Source organism: Hemitrygon akajei, chromosome 23 (genome assembly GCF_048418815.1).
Source record: "Hemitrygon akajei chromosome 23, sHemAka1.3, whole genome shotgun sequence".
Taxonomy (NCBI): domain Eukaryota; kingdom Metazoa; phylum Chordata; class Chondrichthyes; order Myliobatiformes; family Dasyatidae; genus Hemitrygon; species Hemitrygon akajei.
Window position 1 is genome coordinate 49,148,389 of NC_133146.1, and position 19,860 is coordinate 49,168,248.

General features: G+C 38.9%; 1 protein-coding gene across 2 annotated transcripts in view; it reads right to left on the reverse strand.

Annotated features, from left to right (window-relative positions):
* Nucleotides 1-19,860, reverse strand: part of dock1 (dedicator of cytokinesis 1) — a 574,951-nt gene that overhangs the window by 412,172 nt on the left and 142,919 nt on the right. For both annotated transcript variants that reach the window (XM_073027587.1, XM_073027588.1), the window contains exons 13-18: nt 11,898-12,023; nt 9,257-9,381; nt 8,897-8,995; nt 8,721-8,793; nt 7,622-7,725; nt 6,610-6,787 (exon numbers count right to left, since the gene is read on the reverse strand). In XM_073027587.1, coding sequence (XP_072883688.1) covers nt 6,610-6,787; nt 7,622-7,725; nt 8,721-8,793; nt 8,897-8,995; nt 9,257-9,381; nt 11,898-12,023 — 705 coding nt within the window. The remainder of the gene's footprint in view (nt 1-6,609; nt 6,788-7,621; nt 7,726-8,720; nt 8,794-8,896; nt 8,996-9,256; nt 9,382-11,897; nt 12,024-19,860) is intronic.

The window sequence follows — 19,860 nt, forward strand, 5'->3', positions numbered from 1 at the left end:
CGTCCTTCTGCACAGCAGTATGCTGCAATCTTTTACTATTTAAATAATAATATTCTGATCATCCATTTTTCCTTCCAAAGTGGATGACCTCACATTTACCAACATTGTACTCCATCTGTCAGACTTTTGCCCAATCTTAACTTATCTATATCTCTCTGCAGACTCTCCGTATCCTCTGCACAATTTGCTTTTCCATTCAATTTAGTGTCATCAGCAAACTTAGAGACACTACACTTGGTCCCCTCTTCCAGATTATTAATGTATATCACGAACAGTTGCAGGCCCTGTACCGACCCCTGCAGCACACTGCTCACCACTGATTGCCAACCAGAGAAACACCCACTAACCCAGCTCTCTGCTTTCTATTGGGTAACCAATTCTCTATCTATGCTTTCACCCCCAACTCTATGCATCCTTACCTTATGGATAAGTCTTTTATCTGGCACCTTATCAAACGACTTCTGGAAATCCAAGTAAATCCCCTCTACCCACTGTGCTTCTTATATCCTCAAAGAACTCCAGTAACTTTGTCAAACAGGACCAACCTTTGCTGAATCCATGCTGCATCTGCATGATGGATCCATTTCTTTCCGGATGCTATTTCTTCCTTAATAATAACTTCAAGCATTGTCGCAACCACAGATCTTAAACTGACTGGCTATAGTTACCTGCCTTTTACCTACATCCTTTTTTGAACAGTAGTGTGACACTTGCCATCTTCCAATCTGCCAGGACCTACCCAGGGCCCAGAGAATTTTGGTAAATTATCACCAAAGAATCATTCTTTCAGTACTCTGTGATACATTCCATCAGGACCAGGGGACTTGTCTATCTTTAGGCCCACAAGCTTGCTCAGCACTACCTCTTTAGTGATAGCTATTGTATTGAGGTCCCCACCTCTGATTGCATCCATATCATCTCTCTTTGGTATGTAGACATGTCCTCCACCATGAAGACCGACACAAAATAGTCATTCAAAGCCTCGGCCATTTCCTCATTACCCAATATCAATTCCCCCTTCTCGTCCTCCAAGGGACCTACATTCACTTAGGCCACCCTTGAACTCTTCATACAATTAAAAAACTTTTACTATCCATTTTTATATTTTGTGCTAGTTTATTTTCATAATCTATCTTCCCTTTCTTTAGTACTCGCTTAGTGGTTCTTTGATGCTTTTTAAAGTTTTCCCAATCTTCCAGTTTTCCACTACTCTTGGCGACTTTGTACGCACAAGCTCTTAGTTTGATGCCATCCTTTATTTCATGTTATCCATGGCTGGCTATCCCCATCCTTACTGTCCATGCTTTTAACTGAAGTATACTTTTGTTGAGCACCCTGCAAAATCTCTTTGATCATCTTCCACTGCTCCTCAACGCTCACACCATATAGCCTGTGTTCTCAATCTACACTATCCAATTACTCCCTTATCCCATTACAGTCTTCCTTGTTTAGGCATAATTCACTGGACCCTCCATTTGTATGAGAAACTCCATCGTACTGTGATCAGTCTTTTCAAAAGGATCCCTAACTACAAGATTGCTAATTTTAACTGTCTCATTGCACAGGACTAGATCTAAGATAGCACTGTAGGTTCAGTAATATGCTGTTCAAGAAATATATCACATATGCATTCTATGAAGTCCTCCTCAAGACTGCCTCAACCAATTTGGTTCACTCAATCTACATGCAAGTTAAAGTCCCCCATGATAACAGCTATTCCATTTTAACATGCTTCAAATACTTTTCAGTTTCTTGCCTGTGCCACTGTAATGTTATTATTCGGTGGCCTATAGACAACTCCCACCAGTGATTTTTTTTTTCCCTTTACTATTCCTAATCTCTACCAAGATGGCTTTAACATTCTGTCCCTTAGATCTTATATAAGTCTCTCACTGTCCCCCTGATCTCATTCTTAATTAAAAGCAGTACCCCACCTCACTAACCTTCCTGCATATCGTTCTGTATTACCTGATATCCTTAGATATTTTATTTCTAAACCTCTCCACCCTGCAACCACATCTCTGTAATGGCCCCTTTTAAACTAATTTGTGCCACAAATTCACTGACCTTGTTATGAATACTAACTACAGGCATTCAGGTAAGGTGGCCTTATACTCATTGTGCCTTTAAAATCTAGTAATCTTTGTCTCCTACACACTTGACTTTTCTGTACTTTACGCTTATTTTTCTCTTTTTTAACTTCTGTTTTTACTTTATCTTTATCCACACTTTCTCTTTTACTTTATCCATACCTCTACAATCTGTTAAACTCACCCCTCTCCCCTACCCACCGCTATTTGTTTAAAGCCCTATACACAACTCTAGTTATTCAACTCGCCAGGATCCAGATCCCATCATGGTTCAGGTTCAGGTGGAACAGCTCCCTCCTTCCCAATACTGCTGCCAGTTTTCCATGAATTCAAATCCACTTCTCCCACACCAGTCCTTGAGCTACGCATTTAACTCTCTAATCTTCTTAACACAGTGCCAATTTGCAGATGGCTCAGGTATTCATTCAGAGGTTACCACCCATTTGGTTCTGCTTTTTAATTTAGTTCCTAGCTGCTCAAATCCCTCAGCAGAACCTCTTTCCTCATTCCACATATTCCAATTATTCACAACAAAGATTCATTTCATTTCACGGCAAGCAGAGAGACCCTATGGCCTTCAAAACTCTTTAGGACATCATTAATCCATAAGAACTGCTATTCAGACAGTCCACATTCAAATCTGTAACATAACTGAAAGGAATTCCTCTACCAGTGCCCATCTGGTGTTGCACTAAAGTCTGCATATCCTGCAGGACACATACAACAATATGAGAATAGTCCTAGTGTCCACGTTCTTTGGTTCAGTACACCTGCTCTAATTAAACCGTAAGAAACAAAACAACTGTTGTTCCCTGGCAACGTTTTTTTTCTTCTCTCCTTTTAGCATTCTGAGCAACTGTCTCCTTTGCGCCAAGTTGATTTAGCCTACAATCGTCACTAACACTTTCCCACAACACTTCCAAGAAAATGCAGGAGGTACAACATTTAACATCTATCATTTCACTGTTAATAATCAAAAAAAATCTTTCCAAGTAAAACATTAAATGACATATGCTTTATTCAGTTTAATATTTTAATGATCTAATCAAGATGAGCTCTCCTCAACCAAGAGCAAAATAGTTGAGCACTTTGTGAAACGTCTCAAATTAGTCCACAAATGTGACTCTGAAATTCCTATCATCCTGTCATGTCATCAGGCTCCTATACTTTCACCAATCATCCCTGATGTTCTTGAATCTGCTCTGTTTTCTATGCTTCATAAATATTCCCATCTGTTCTTTCCTTTTCTTTCTCTTTCCACAATTCTGATGGAAAGCCAATGATTTCGACACTGAAACACAAGAAAATCTGCAAATGCTGGAAATCGAAAGCAACACACACAAAATGCTGGATGAACTCAGCAAGCCAGGCAGCATCTATGGAAAACAGTAAACAGCCAACATTTTGAGTCAAGTCCTGATGAAGGGCCTTGGTCCGAAACATCAACTGTTCACACTTTTCCATAGATGCTTCCTGGCCTGCTGGTTTCAACTCTGTATCATTTTCCACTGATGATGCTCAATCTGCTCAGTAATTTGCTTCAATACTCACTACAGAAAAGGAGCTTGGCGATTGTAGGGATGACTTATAGCAGATTGAAAAGCTTAAGCATATAGATGTTAAGAAAGAGGATGTGCTGGAGCTTTTGGAAAGCAACAAGTTGGATAAGTCTCCGGGATCATTCTGCTGTGAGAAGTGAGGGAGGAGATTGCTGAGCCTCTGGCAATGATCTTTGCATCATCAATGGGGACGGGACAGGGTCCGGAGGATTGGAGGGTTGCAGATGTAGTTCTCTTATTCAAGAAAGGGAGTAGAGATAGCCCAGGAAATTATAAACCAGTGAGTCTTACTCCAGTGGTTGGTAAGCTGATGTTAAAGATCCTGAGAGGCAGGATTTATAAACATTTGGAGACGCATAATATGATTAGGAATAGTCAACATGGCTTTGTCAAAGGCAGGTCGTGCCTTGCGAGCCTGATCGAACTTTTTGAGGATGTGACTAAACACATTGACGAATGTAGAGCAGTAGATGTAGTTTACACAGATTTCAGAAAGGCATTTGATAAGGTACCCCAGGCACGGCTTATTGAGCAAGTAAGGAGGCATGAGATTCAAGGGGACATTGCTTTGTGGATCCAGAATTGGCTTGCTCACAGAAGGCAAAGAGTGGTTGTAGACAGGTCATATTCTGCATGGAGTTGTGCCTCAGAGATCTGTTCTGGGAACCCTTCTCTTCATGACTTTTATAGTGACCTGGATGAAGTGGAAGGAGGGTTAGTAAATTTGATGATGACACAAAGGCTGGGGGTGTTGTGGATAGTGTGCAGGGCTGTCAGAAGTTACAGTGGGACATCGATAGGATGCATAACTGGGCTGAGAAGAGCCAGATGGAGTTCAACCCAGATAACTGTGAGGTGGTTCATTTTGGTAGGTCAAATATGATGGCAGAATATAGTATTAATGATAAGCCTCTCAGCAATGTGGAGGATCAGAGAGATCTTGGGGTGACAGTCCATAAGACACTCAAAGCTGCTGCACAGGTTGACTCTGTGGTTAAGAAGGCATATGGTGCATTGGCCTTCATCAACTGTGGGATTGAGTTTAACAGCCGAGAGGTAATTTTGCAGCTGTGTAGGACCCTGGTCAGACCCCACTTGGTGTACTGTGCTCAGTTCTGGTCATCTCACTACAGGAAGGATATGGAAACCATAGAAAGGGTGCAAAGGAGATTTACAAGAATGGTGCCTGGATCGCGGAGCATGCTTTATGAGAATAGGTTGAGTGAACTCGACCTTTTCTCCTTGGAGCAGCAGAGGATGAGAAGTGACCTGATAGAGCTATATAAGATGATGAGAAGCATTGATCGTGTGGAAAATTAGCTTTTTCCAAAGGCTGAAATGGCTAACACAAGAGGGCACAGTTGTAAGGTACTTGGAAGTAGGTATAGAGATGTCAGGGTTAAATATTTTTTTTACACAGAGAGTGGTGAGTGCGTGGAATGGGCTGCCAGAGATGGTGGTGGAGGCAGATACGATAGGGTCTTTTAAGAGATTCCTGGTTAAGTACATGCAGCTTAGAAAAATAGAGGACTATGGGTAACATTAGGTAATTTCTAAGTAAGTACATGTTCGGCACAGCATTGTGGGCGAAAAGCCCTGTATTGTGCTGTAGGTTTTCTATGTTTCTATGTAAAATTGTAATTCTGTCAATAAATTTCTATTCATTTACAACCGGAGAGTTATAGTTGAACACTTGGATAACTTAACAAAGGATATAGTGCTTTACCGACATACAATAAGTATAAACGCTTCTCAGGCTTCCAGCCAGGTACAGATTTTGACGACAGACTCCATCATCTTCATCAGGGATAATGCCTAGGCACAACTAGTTCAGTGGTATATATACTCAGCTCCTATTGTCCATCCCTCCTGATTGGTTAGCCCTCAACAATCTGGTTTCTGCTGGTTTAAAATTGTATTCCAATTCTTACTTAGAGCGAGACATTCATATTTGTTAAAATTCTTATTCTCTAGTCTTATTTCAATGGCTTCCTTCACCAGGCGGTCCCAAAAGCCATTGGCATGGCGCAGTAGTACAGAATGGCTGCAAGGTAAAAGAAGTCAATTGGGCCCATAAAAGGGACAATGGAAAAATCAGGAAACCTAACAATGAGGAGGAACTCTACTGTCTTCTCTGTATTTCCACAGTATCCGGAAGGATCGCTTATGAGTGTCAAAAATTACCTAGGTTCAGGACGGCTAGCATTTACATGATTCCCTGTGAATTCAGAGCAGGTATATTGGCTGGACAGGGCACACAGTAGAAATCCGCATCAAGGTGCATAGGAGGTGAATCTGTTTGGGTTATTCGGAGAAATCAGCGATAGCAGAACTTTGCATGTGGAATGACCACAAGACTAACTTCGACAGCACAAGACTACTGTGCCACGCAAATGACTTTCGGGACTGCCTGGTGAAGGAAGACATTAAAATAAGGCTGGAGAATAAGAATTTTTGCAAAGACACAGGTTTCGTTCTAAATAAGAACTGAATTACAATTTTAAACAAGGTTGAACACTGGAAACCTGACCAGTTGAGGACTAACCAATCGGGAGGGACAGACAACGGGAGCTGAGTATATATACCACTAGACTAGACATGCCCAGGCATCATCCCTGATGAAGATGGCAGAACTTAACATTGAAACATTGGTTAAAATTGACACCTGTATCCATCTGGAAGCCTATGGGGAGATAATACTTGGATAATTTCTTTTGTTACTCATATCATAAAAACAAATGGTTTAAATTACCAAAAGAAAATAAAATCACTCTAATAAATCTTATAGCAAAAATTTGGAAATGTGTATAATACATCACACAAAGATCCAAAATTCTGATAGCAGCTAACTGAATGTTTAATATATTTTTTTTAAACTTCTTTAAATGTAATTTTTCACAAAATCAACTTTCTAAACTGAACTACATTCAACACTCAAGTCATTCTTTTTTGTATCTTACCATTCTGTGTGAGTTTTGTTGAACAAACCAAAGTGGAAATCTGAAAAGAGTCTTTGCTGATGGCTAAATTTCCAGAACCGTGCATATTTTTCCCAGTGTAGCCTTTTTCCTCAAGTTCTGGTTTAGTTGCGACTAGATTTAAATACAGTGATGCATCTTCCAGCTTTTTGGCATCCCACTGTTCAGGAAAAAGACTCTATATGTTATATTTCACCAAATATTGCACTTCTATTTTATCAGAGGACCTGACCTGGGCTCAGTATGCAAGTGCAATTATAAAGAAAGCACAATAGCACCTCTACTTCCTTATGAGTTTGCGAAGATGTCATGACATCTAAAACTTTGACAAACTGCAATGGATGAGTGGCGGAAAGTCTATTAACTGGCTGAATCAAGCCTGCTATGGAAACACCAACGCACTTGAATGGAAAATGTAATGGACACGGATGAGTTCTTCACGTGTAAAGCCGAGCCATCATTCAGCACATCTACATGGAGCTTTGTTGCAGGAAAGTAGCATCCATCATCAAGGACCCCCACTACCCAAGTCATGCTCATTTCTCATTGCTGCCATCAAAAGGAAGGTACAGGAGCCTCAGGACTCTCACCACTAGGTTCAGGAACAGTTATCATCCCTCAACCATCAGGTTCCTGAACCAGAGGGGATAACTTCACTCAGCTTCTCTTGACCCATCACTGAAATGTTCCCAAAACCTATCGACTCACTTTCACGGACTCATCATCTTATGTTCTCAATATTTACTGCTTATTTATTATTATCCTTTCTTTTTGTATTTTCACTGGTTGAATAGCCAGTTGGTGCAGTCTTTCATTGATTCTATTATGGTTATTATTCTATTATGGATTTATTGAGTACACCCACAAAAAATGAATCTCAGGATTGAATATCATGACACGTACGTACTTTGATAATAAACTTATTTTGAACTTTTATGCAAATCTTTAAGTTGCTACAGAGCTGCCCATTAAAGGCCATTACAAACCAACATACCTTGTATATAATAAGATCATGTTCTCCATCTTTCAGCGTTGTTCCATCAGCCCTCATTAATTTCACAAATGCTAATGCAAATATCTTTTCAGATTTGTCTTTAGCTAAATAAAAGAAAAAATGTTTTCTTGTGAAATGTTATCTTTAAAAAAATAGATTCAAGGCCACCACAGTATAAATGATCCGACAAAATGTCTCACAATACTTTCCTTTACGATGCATCAGAAAGAACAATTTAAAATGCAGAGAACATATAACTTGTATTTGGTAATGGAATCATTGTAATGCCAAGGAAATTCTTATATTCCATTCACAAAACAAGTATCCAAATTATCTAGTTTGTTCAAAATGCTCATCAAATAAAAGTTACTTCCACTTTTAGGCAGTACATCCCAGAAAGATCCTGTCAATGGTCATATCCTAAACCAAATATTGCTGAATTATGGTGATAGCATATTTCATATTATATTTTATAATTCTTTGTGACAGAGGAGCCAATAATACTATAGAATGTGTGCCATCGCTCAAGGTTTCCCTTAGTTCCATTTATTTCCCACCAGTCTTTTCACTATCAGATATCCCTCAATTCCCTTAATTACCTGACACTTAGCAACACTTGGGCATATTACAAACACTAATTAACTTACCAGCATAACTGACAGTACCACTGGTCATGATCAAACTTGGGTTGTTGGAGCTGTACAGCAACAGCATTAACTGTGTATTTATTGAACATCCCTTTGAAAGATGTGGTAAGTGAGCTTTGTGAGCTCATTTTATGGAAGAAAGGGATCAGGGAACATACAGAACATCGTGAACTAATTTTCACTATCACTTCAGCAGTTTTAATTGTTGTATATTTATTGGCTACAACCCTACTGAGATTGCTCAAAGCATTGTTCAAACTTTCCTTGAGCTAAATCACTTAATAACAGGAGCATGATCTTGCTTGAGAGTAACACCACTGTATCTCATCTTAAATTTGTAAGCTGCAGTTTGCCAGCATGTCTGCTTTGAAGAAATCTTGTCAAAATAATTTTGCCACTTCCTTAAAAAATGAATAATATAGGAAAAAGTAGTAATCACTTTCAGCACTTACAATCCTGAGATGATCGATGTCGGAACGTGAATCTTAAATGACTCCGATTTACATCTTCAATCGGGATTGCCACCTACAAAATTAAGATATTATATACTCCAGCTATGGTTTAAAAAGATAATTAAATATGGGGATTTTAAGATACATACTTCCAGGTTACAACAAGAAAAACGTACCTTTACAGTCTCAAACCATCGGGGTTGTTTTACTTGATAGTAAATAACAGATTTATATTCAGAGATACCTTCATCTCCTGCACCAGGAAAAATTACGTTCTTTAAAAAAAAGGAAACGTCAATTCACTTTCAGAGCCATGTTAAAATGTTTCAGAAATTGAAAAGTTAAATTAACAATGTGACCAAGTATGTGCCATGTTTCATAACTATATAATTTTTATAAAAATTATTGATCGATCTTTCAAGATAAAATGGAAGTATCCTAATTTTCAGGGTATAAAAACATTAAGTGAACTGAACATTGGAATTGAATCCAAACCATTTACACTACTACAGGCATATCATACAGAATAGTCATACCTCCAAACGCTTGCCTTCTTCATCGTACACCATCATTGTGACTTCCACATTTTTGGATGTTGTTTTATTACCTTTGTCAAACTCTCCTTGCAATAGTGTAACATAGATGTCATTACGAACATCCCCTTTAAAAAGTAAGGATAAACAATCCTAAAATAAACATATTTTTGAGATTTTATCGGAATAAAATATTTTACAGAAAACAATTTGCGTACTGTTGTACAAATGTCTGACGTTAAACATTAGTCATCTTATTCTCAAATGTCTTCAAAATGGTAAATTTGCCTTTGTTTCCTGGTCATATGACCCTACATCCAGCACTAAAATTTTAAATGTTCAAAAGTAGGTTTTATAGCATCTAATTGCAAAGTTAATCCAGGCAAGAATCCCACCAGTATCTTTTGCTTCTTAGTTTGTGATAACTGTTCTTAGATTTTTCTTCAAATGAAGATAAACAAGACAACGGGTTATTACCTTAACTGCCTGAAACAACTGGAATTCACACATTTTGTCACACAATGGTGAATATGGTTTAGCAGCAGATTGATCTTATCATCAAATAAAATTGTGGCAATTCCCCAGCATATACAAGATATTGGTAATCATAACTAAGACCCTGATCAATAAAGGTCAGGCAGACATATCCAGAAATCATGGAATTTTGGAATTCATGGAATACCATATCTGTTAAGTCAACAGTACAGACTCGAACTTTCAAAAGAACAAATTTAAACTGTTGCCTGAGCAACAACAGTAGGACATCATTACAGCTATACGTTGTAAAAAAACAAATATCATCATATAAAGTAGTGACACAGAGATGCAACAAAAAGACTGATGCTTCACAGCTCTAACAATTCAGGTTTGATCCTGACTTCCAATGACATCTGTGTGGCACGTGCCAGTGAACACATGGGTTTTTCTTGAGTCAGTAGACCTTCCTCCCACAGCCCAAATGTTGATCTGGTTAGTAGATTAACTAGCTACTATAAAACACTAATGATTGTAAAGCTGGTAGAAGAATTGGGAGTTTTGAAAGTCACATAAGAGAGAAAAAGTTATAGGAAAATACGATGGTAAATGGGACTGCTCTGACAGCCAGCATACACATGATGGCTTAATAGCTTCTTCTATAACATAAGAACAAGGAGACATTTTAAAGTTGAGTAAATGACTTTGAGCAGTACAAATTAAACAAAATTCTGAACCCAGTAGCAAGGGGAAAAAGAAGAGGTATTTTCTTTGGGAACTCCTGTAGAACCAACAATGAAAAATTCCTACCCAATTCTGGTGTGAAACTGCTTCTCTAGTTCTGTCAAATGTGAAGTTCAAAATCATTCCAGGCACCTGAGTATAACTTAATGCTGCAATGACATCTGAAGAGGCAGCTAAGCTTCACAATTCAAATATGCACATAATGTTAGGGATCATTCTGGGGTTATGACTTATGGATAACATAATTATGGATTAACTAAAATGAGAGTCAATCTTCAGGAAATAAAACCTACACATAATTTATTTTCCAACTTATATTTTGTGGCTGGTGAAACCAATCACTTTGTGTGGAACATTCAAATACTGTCCCATTGAAACTGCACAAGGAAAGACAACAGATGAACGCTCCTTATACTTACACATTGTTAAAGATGTATTCCCGTCACTTAACGTATAGTTCAGGACAGATGTTTTGTCACTTAAGCTTCTGGTTAGCTGTTTATTCATGGAACCACCCTTCAAAATTGTATATTTTGGATGTTGGAAGTTTATTCCCAAGGGGATTTTGGAACAGATGCCAGTATTGAATAGCCATTTGGGATATGCTACGATTATAAATATGCAATTCTGCTAATTTACCTGACTACATTCTAAATGTTAAAGTTAAGTAGGTGATTATAGCAATTTAAACATAAAATGCCGGAGGATCTCAGCAAGCCAGGCAGTCAGTGTTTCAGATCAAGACCCTTTGTCAGGACTGGAGAAAAAAAAAGATGAGGAGTAGAATTAAAAGGTGGGGGAGGGGAGAGAGAAACACAAGGTGGTAGGTGAAACCAGAAAGGGGAGGGAAGAAGTAAAAATCTGGGAAGTTGGTTGGTGAAAGGGAAATAGGGCTGGAGAAGGGGGAGTCTGATAGGAAAGGACAGAAGGCTTCTCTCCCTTGAGAGGATTGCTCAAGGCAATTCAACGTGAAGAGGCAGAGGCCAAGGTCTCAGAGGCTATTATGGATCAGCCATTGTATGAGTGGGACAATGGAGCAGTCTCCAAGGCCTGAGGCTTTGGCTTGTAAGGCTTCGGCAAGAAGACACAGTTGAGGAGCAGGTAAGAACAGATAAGGCTTAGGCTTCTTGTTATAGCAGTTAACTAAAAAGATAACTAATTACAACTAGTTAAATAAATAAGGGATGTAGGCCTTTATGTTTTGAGTTTCTGCCACATCACTGGCAGATTAGATATTTACATTAACGAGGAGATGTACTGAGTGTACTACAAACCCAACTTTGGTCAATTTGATTATTGCAATAATAGTAAAATCATTCTGCTATTTCTTAACACATGGTATATTTTAATATTAATATAGTTGTAATAAACAGAAGTCTACACTTAAGCAATAGACAATCACATTTAAATCGCACTTTAAACTTACCAGGCATTATTATTTCAGGAAAACCCATTTTCCTTGCAACTGCTGTGGTTCTGTCAACAAGGTGGGGAAAATCTTTTCGGATCTGATGAACATCCCCTAAGAGCAGTTTCATTGTAGCCCACAAACCTGAACAAGAAAATTAAATATAAAATTGAACCAGATTCCAAATTATTTTGCCAAGTAAGATTTATTTATTAAAGAAAAAGCTGCTTTTGAGATTCAGTTACAGAAATATTGAATTTTAAGTGTTTTCCCTATTGACACATTGCTCACTTGCCCAACTAATTCCCCAGAACTATATGCTGCAGTGAGACATAAAGATCAAAGAACTTCTCATGAATACATTCGTGCAAGTCCTCCCTTATGATCGTTCACTTCAGTATCATTACATCAACTGCAAAATTCCCCAATATCACCCGTCATTTTTACAAATCCCTGTCATTCGCTTTTTTTTTTTACCTTCCCCTCATTTTTTGATGGTGTGTAAAACAATGTTCTTATTTTTTCCAAGGACTTCCTTCACATTTGAGCTCTGATCAAAAGTTCATAATTCTATTGGCTATTAGTACATGTGTCTCACCAAATTTATTGACAACATTTTGAATGCCTGTAGATTAGCTTTATTTGTTACATATATATCAAAACATACAGTGAAATGCATTGTTTACATCAATGACCAACACAGTCCGAGGGCAATCCACAAGTGTCACTATACTTCCAGCATCAACATAGTATACCCCTATCAGTAGCTCTTTGGAATGTGGAAGGAAACCAGAGCACCAGGAGGAAACACAAGTGATCACAAGAAGAATGTACAAATTCCCTACAAAAAATGGCAGTAATTGAACCCAATCATTGATCAATGGCACTGTAAGGCCTTGTGCTAACCTCTATGCTACCACGCTGCTCTCTATTCATGTAAACCCAACATTACAAACAAGTCACCTTGCAATTAAAATGTTACACAACTGGTCATTCAGAGCCTTGACTAATAATTCACAGACCCAAGTTGAAATCCCACAACAGCAACTATAGAATTTATAGTGCTGCTAGAAAGTTTGTGAACCCTGTAGAAATTTCTCTATTTCTGTATGTGTATCACCTAAAATATGATCAGATCTTCACATAAGTCCAAAGCCTAGATAAAGAGAACCTAATTAAATAAACACAAATAAACTTTGTACTTGTTCATTTACTTATTGAGAAAAATAATCCAATATTACATGTATTTGTTGGAAAAAGTATATGAACCTCTGGGGTAATGCCATTTGCAAAAGCTATTTGGAGTCAGATGTTCCAATCAACGAGATGAGATTGGAGGTATGGGTTGTAGAGGTGCCCTGCCCTATAGAAAGGACACAAAGTCAGGTTACTGACAGACCAACTCTTCTCAAGAAAGATATGTTTATGTGCATCATCCCTCAATTAAAACAACTTTCAGATTACCTTAGAAGAATTGGAGATGTATGCAGCTGGAAAAGGCTACAAAAGTATGTCTAGACACCTGAATGCCCATCAGTCCAAGCAAGAGAAATTGTCTACAAATGGAGGAAACTCAGTACTGTGGCCACTCTCCCTAGGAGTGAGCATCCTGCAAAGATCACACCAAGAGCACAACGTGCAATGCTGATGGAGGTGAAAATGAACCCACAGATAAAGTCCCTCAAAGAACCACAGAAATCTCTAGAACTTGCTAAAGTCTCTGTTCATGTGTCCACTATAAGAAAAACACTGAACAAGAATGATGTTCATAGAAGGACACCAGAGGAAACCACTGCTCTCAAAAAAAAAAAGCATTGCTATACATCTCAAGTTAGCAAAAGACCACCTGAATGTTCTACCTGAATGTTCTACAACACTTCTAGGACAATGTTCTGTGGACAGATGAGACAGACATTGAAATTTTTAGCAGAACTGCACACTGTTATGTTTGGAGGAGAAAGTGCACTACACACCAACACCAAAACCTCATCCCAACTGTGAAGCACAGTGGAAGAAACATCGTGGCTTGGGGCTGCTTTCCTGCCTCAGGGCCAAATAGCTTGCTATTGCTGAGGGAACAATGAATTCAAAATTGTAGCAAGGTATTAAACAGGGTATCAGTCCATCACCTGAAGCTTAATAGAAGCTGGATAATGCAACAAGACTATGAACTGAAAGACAAGCGTAAATCAACAACAGAATGGTTTAAAAAGAAGAAAATTTGTGTTTTGGAATGGCCTGATCTTAATCCTATATTGTGGAAGGACCTGAAGCAAGCAGTTTGTGGAAGGAAGCCCACCAACATCCCAGAGTTGAAGCAGTTTTGTAAGGAAGAATGGCTTAAAATTCCTCCAAGCCAATGTGCAGGACTTATCAACAGTTACCGGAGACGCTTGGTTGAAGTTATTGCTGTACCAGTTACTAAAGCAATGGTTCACAACCTTTTTTCCAACAAATACATGTAATACTAGATCATTTTTCTCAATTAAAAAAAAACCAAATATAATGTTTTTTGTGTTATTTATTTAATTGGGTCCTTTATCTAGTTTTAGTACTTAGATGAAGATCTGATCACATTTTAGGTGATACTAATGCAGAAATTGAGAACATACTAGTGCTCACAAACTTTCTAGAGCAACTGTACATTCAGATAATAATCTGGAATTTGAAAACAAAAAGTTTTAAGTAATTAAAAAATGCAAATGCTGTAAATCAAAAATAAAACCAGGAAATGCAGTTCAGGCTCAATCTATGTTAAAAGAAAAGGTGCTGACATGTTAGAAGAAACAAGCCTGAAATTGGACATGAAATATTAGCTGCTTCTCTTCCCACAGACTGCCCAGAAGTCATTTCCAACATTGTCTGCTTTTACTTTAATATTAAGTAATAGCAACCACAAACACCACCTGACTGCCCTATTAAAAAATCTGGTTCACTGAAGTTCACCAAGGCAAAAAAATCTGTCATCCTGACCTTGGCTAGCCTACATTAACCACAATCATGAGGCTCCTGAAGCAGTTGGGTAACCTCACTCACCACCACTATGAACTGATTTTACGACCAAAAGACTCACTTTCAAGGACTTTTTACAACTCATGTACTCTGGATTATCTGAATATGCACAATATTCTTTTTAATATTGGACAGTCTACATATATTTTGTATATAAAATTCTAATATATTTTTTTCCTTTTTCCTGTAAATGCCTGAAAGAAAATGAATGTCAAGGTAGTATATGGTAACATGTGCACACTTTGATAATAAATTTACTTTGTAAATACTTACCCACCTCAAGTAGTTGATTTTAAATCCCTTTTAAGGTACTACTAACTATTCAGCAAGCCACTCTTGTAGAACATGTCAGTCAATATGCCATTTATGCTATTTTCAAGCAAAAAAAAATACTAGACCGATTTTCCTGGCATTAGCTTAGATGCTGTATATGGATATGGGCACTGCAATGATGCTCCCAGCCCAGTCCATCATGCAAAGTACTCCTTACAAAATCTGGGGAGGTGGCATCTTAAATTAAAGATGCTTGAGAGTGCAAATGTTGGAAATCTGGAACAATACACAAAGTCCAAGAATTGAGCTAGTCAGGCAGAATTTATGAAGAGCAATGGCAGTCAATGTTTCAGGTCGAGAACCTTCACCAGGACTGAGGCGGAAATTTGCAAAGTAGGCATACCTCAAAGAGACTTCACAGTGGAGCAACAAAATGGAAACATAAGAGATTTCAGATGCTAAAAATCTAAAGCAATACAGAAAATGCTGGAGAAAGTCAACGGATTAGACAGCATCAGTGGAGAGAAATGAGCAATCAACGCTTCAGGTCAAGACCCATGAGGACTCCCACAAAGTGTCTCAACCCAAAACACTGACTGCTCTTGTCCCTTCATAGATACTATATGACCTGCTGAGTTCCTCCAGCAGATTATGTGCTGTTCCAAATTGAAGAGAAGAATTGCAAACAGATCAAGCAAAAGCTACACAGTCATTCTCGTTTACCTCACAAACAACATGCTGCACTCATCTATCACTATCCTTTGGTTCTTCCTGTCCCTCTCGATGACTAGACCCATCAGACATGGGAGCAGAGTAATATACAGGATAGAGAGAATATTCCTCGGGTCCACAACATTGACTCAAAATCCCATTGCACCATATCACAGCTCTTCCTGTTCACCACCTATCATCTACTCTCAGCTGATGAATAAGTGTATCTCACTGTTGAACAACACCTCAAAGAATCATTGAAATTAACAAGGATATAGAAAGGTTTTTCAATCCTTATCCCAAGAGTGGATTCTTAACATTAGCCCTGCAAAACATAGACATTAGACTGGGTCTGTAGATGCAGTGAGTGAACCAGCATAAGAGATAAACCTACTTATCCTCATTCTCTCAATCTTACTACATAGTGACATTTATCTATGAAGTCAAAGTTGAGTTTAATGTCATACACACATATACATTATGCAGAAGTACAACATAAAACTTGTAGCAGCATCACAGGCACATGGCACCATATAAGCAGCTTTCCCAAAAAAAAACATAAATTAAATATAAATTATACACATTTTACAAGAAAAAACATGATTAAACAAAAAAAACGAAGTCCATTTTAGTGCAGAAAGTGTTCACAGTGTTGCAGAACTGCAGTGATTACTTTTGCTGGTTGATTTTAAGAACTGAATAGTTGAATTAAGTAAGACAATATGCATAAAATTGACCGCTGCACATTCTTATGGAGACAAAGCATGACTTAATATTGAGGACCTCACTCCACCATCATAATCAAGACAGGACATCAACCACAGTTCAATGAGAAGTGCAGGGTGGTATGCTGTGAGTAGCACCAGGCATACTTAAAAATGCTAAAGTTCAAGACAAGTAATGCTGCACCACAGTCTTACACATGGTAGCTGAAGAGTGCAGGCTACAGACACAACTGAGATCCCATAATCAATGGACTAGATTTAAGCGTAACAGTTCTCCTGTGCCCATCCTCAGTGATTGCATAGCTCAGCATGCAAATCCTAAAACTAGGCAAAAGCATAAATGCTAAATAAGATAATCCACTTTGGGCTTCCTGCTGAGATCTCCATTGGCACAGGAGCCAGTATCACTTCATTTGGCAACAAAAATAGCTGGATAAAGTGCACTGGATACAACAAAGCTTGCATAGAACTGGATAGAGCAAAGTCAGAATTTCATCTATCGGACTGAAAATCTGCACTCCAGACCCAGCCACATCTCTCACCAAGCAGTTTTAGTACAATCAAAACTAAGGCATTTACCCAGACATTGTAGTTGCCTTGTTCACCAAAACCAAAAATTCAAAGAGCAATTTACCACACAGTCTATTCTCAATCACTAGAAAAGCAGCAGAAGATGACAATGACAGCACTTCCTCACTTGTGCTGAGATGGCAATTGACCTGGTTGTCCTCACAACCTGGATCCAAATTGATCAGAGCTAAACTCCAGATATGGTCAAGAGTTGCTGTCTTTAACAAAAAAGTAGCATTTCACTGTGTCTAGCATCAAGAGATCCTGGTAAAACAGAAATCATTACCAATCTAAATAAGAACATTCCTGTGACTGTGACAAAAGGTGATAGTTGTGGTTGCTAAGAGGCCAATTATGTCAGTTATAGGGCATTCCCACAGAAGCTCCTCAAGGCCTCTGAAGAGGCCAAAATAATAATTTGCAGCTGCTTCTGTAATGACCTCCCTTTCACAATGTCAAAAGGCACTTACATAGGCATTGATAAGTTGACCTGAAGGGTTTGGTTCAGTATTGTATAATCCTATGACACTAAGTGAGGTTTTTGCTGGCAACTCGATTTTCAATTCTTCACCAAGTGAAGCATTCAATGCCTACTGGATAGGTCCAAGACATTCAAGCATTAGATCATAGGTAGCATGAGGCATTCACATCACAGAAGTATCAGATAATGACTGTCATCAGATAATTATAATGGCACCTAACGGCAAATCCTTTACTTAGGCTACGTCCACACTACACCTGATAAATCTGTAACCGAAGCTTTTTCTCTTCGCTTTTACCTTCCATCCACACTAAACGGCGTTTTTGTCCCCCGAAACCTGAGCTTTTCAGAAGCGCTCTCCAAAGTGTGTAATTTTGAAAACGCTGGATTGGCCGGATCAGTGTGGACGGGGTAATCAGAGAAATCTGAAAACGTTGTCAGACGGCAGCACGCTATTTCATTGTTTTCTTGAACGCATCCTAACAATTTCAGAACAGACAGGAACGAGACTGAAGCCAGAAGAGTTAGTAATGTACTCACCAAATACTTTGACCCATAACTTACTGAAGAAATAAGTACACTCACTTTGCCCTGTTTTCTGTCCTTGCTTGTATGAAAGTGGTTTACCTATTTATGCAAGTACTTCTGACAATAGATGTGTAACAGCCTAATGTAACATTGTATGGAAATACAAGATAACACTGATGCAGACATGTTTTATACATTTAACAAGGCGCTTTATTAATGCAACAGAGTTAGGCAGTTTTTCAATGTTCGTCGTCAGCCCAGTCAATCTGTCCGTGAACTCCCTGTCGGTTGCCTCCATACACTCCAGTATTTGTGTTTTTTTTACTTTTAAGTTCTCCTGTGCGAGAGCCAACAGCTGTCCATCGTTTTAAGTTTTTCTAGTCTGTAACTGCACAAACACATACTTTCACAGCGAAATTCGACACCAAACATGTTGCTTGTTTTCGGTAGATGTGTCCTGCGCATGCGCAGTAGGAGGAGGTTTGCCGAAATCTCCGTTTCAATGTGGACAGAGATATTTTTTAAAACGCATAGTGTGGATGCCTATCGTTTTTACGCGAAACCTGCATTTTCAAAATTATTCATTCTAGTGTGGACATAGCCTTACATCTTTGGAAACAGCTCTACTTCTATCTTTAATACCTCTATTTTTCCTTTTCAGTGTTCTGTTGAAGACCCTAACCTGGAGTTACACACTGACTTCGGTTCTTTGCGGGAATGGGACCCACTCTCGGAGTCTCATGACTGGCCACTATTCGATATACCAAGGACGTGCCCTAGAAGATTAGCTCGCCTTTGGAGTTCCAGGATATCGTGGATCTGGAGGCGGGCAGAGTCGTAGTTGGTGTCTTTGCAGGGAATTGCTGTATCATGGGAGACAGAAGATCAAAAGCAGCGAGCTGGCTGTGTGCACAGAGGCCAGAGTTTTTTGGGCACAGAGCTCAGGAAAAGGAGACGCAATGCACTTTTAACATCATAAATCAGTGAGTTGTTTGTTATGTGTCCCCTCTCGCTGTGAAATGGAGACACCTCGTTTTTCCATATTAGGAAGAGAGAGAGAGAGAGCCTGTGGTATGTAGAATTACCGGATGAACGAGTAGTCTTTGGGATACTACAAGTCTGTGTCTTTACTGATGCTTTGCTGCTTGCTTGAGTGCTCAGTGGGGGGCGCTGATGCTTTTATTGCTGGTGGGGGGGGGGGGTTTGTTGCTTTGCTGCTGTTTATGCGTGGGAGGGGAGCTGGGGGGGCTTTGGGGTTCTAACATTTAACTGTCATTCATTCTATGGGGCACTCCTCTGTTTTCGTGAATGGTTGCAGAAGGCATTTTGCATATTGTATACTTTTCTCTGACATTAAATATACCTTTGAAACCATCTGATATTGCCAAGTCCTCCACCATCGACACCTTAAATATCACTACAGATCAGAAACTCAATTGAACCAGCCACAAACATCATCTTCAGCCGCCTTAAGAACCTGAGTCCTCTCACTGCCAGTCCACAGTGGCTACAGTGTGAAGTATTTACAAAATATACAGCAGTACTTGCCCAGAATAGTTAACCAGTACCTCCTAATTCCTATCATTGAGAGCAATGATAAGGAATATCATACCAAGCACCATTGGTGCAATATCCTTCCTGCATACACACTGCGATTTAGAAATATTGTCAGTTCCTCATT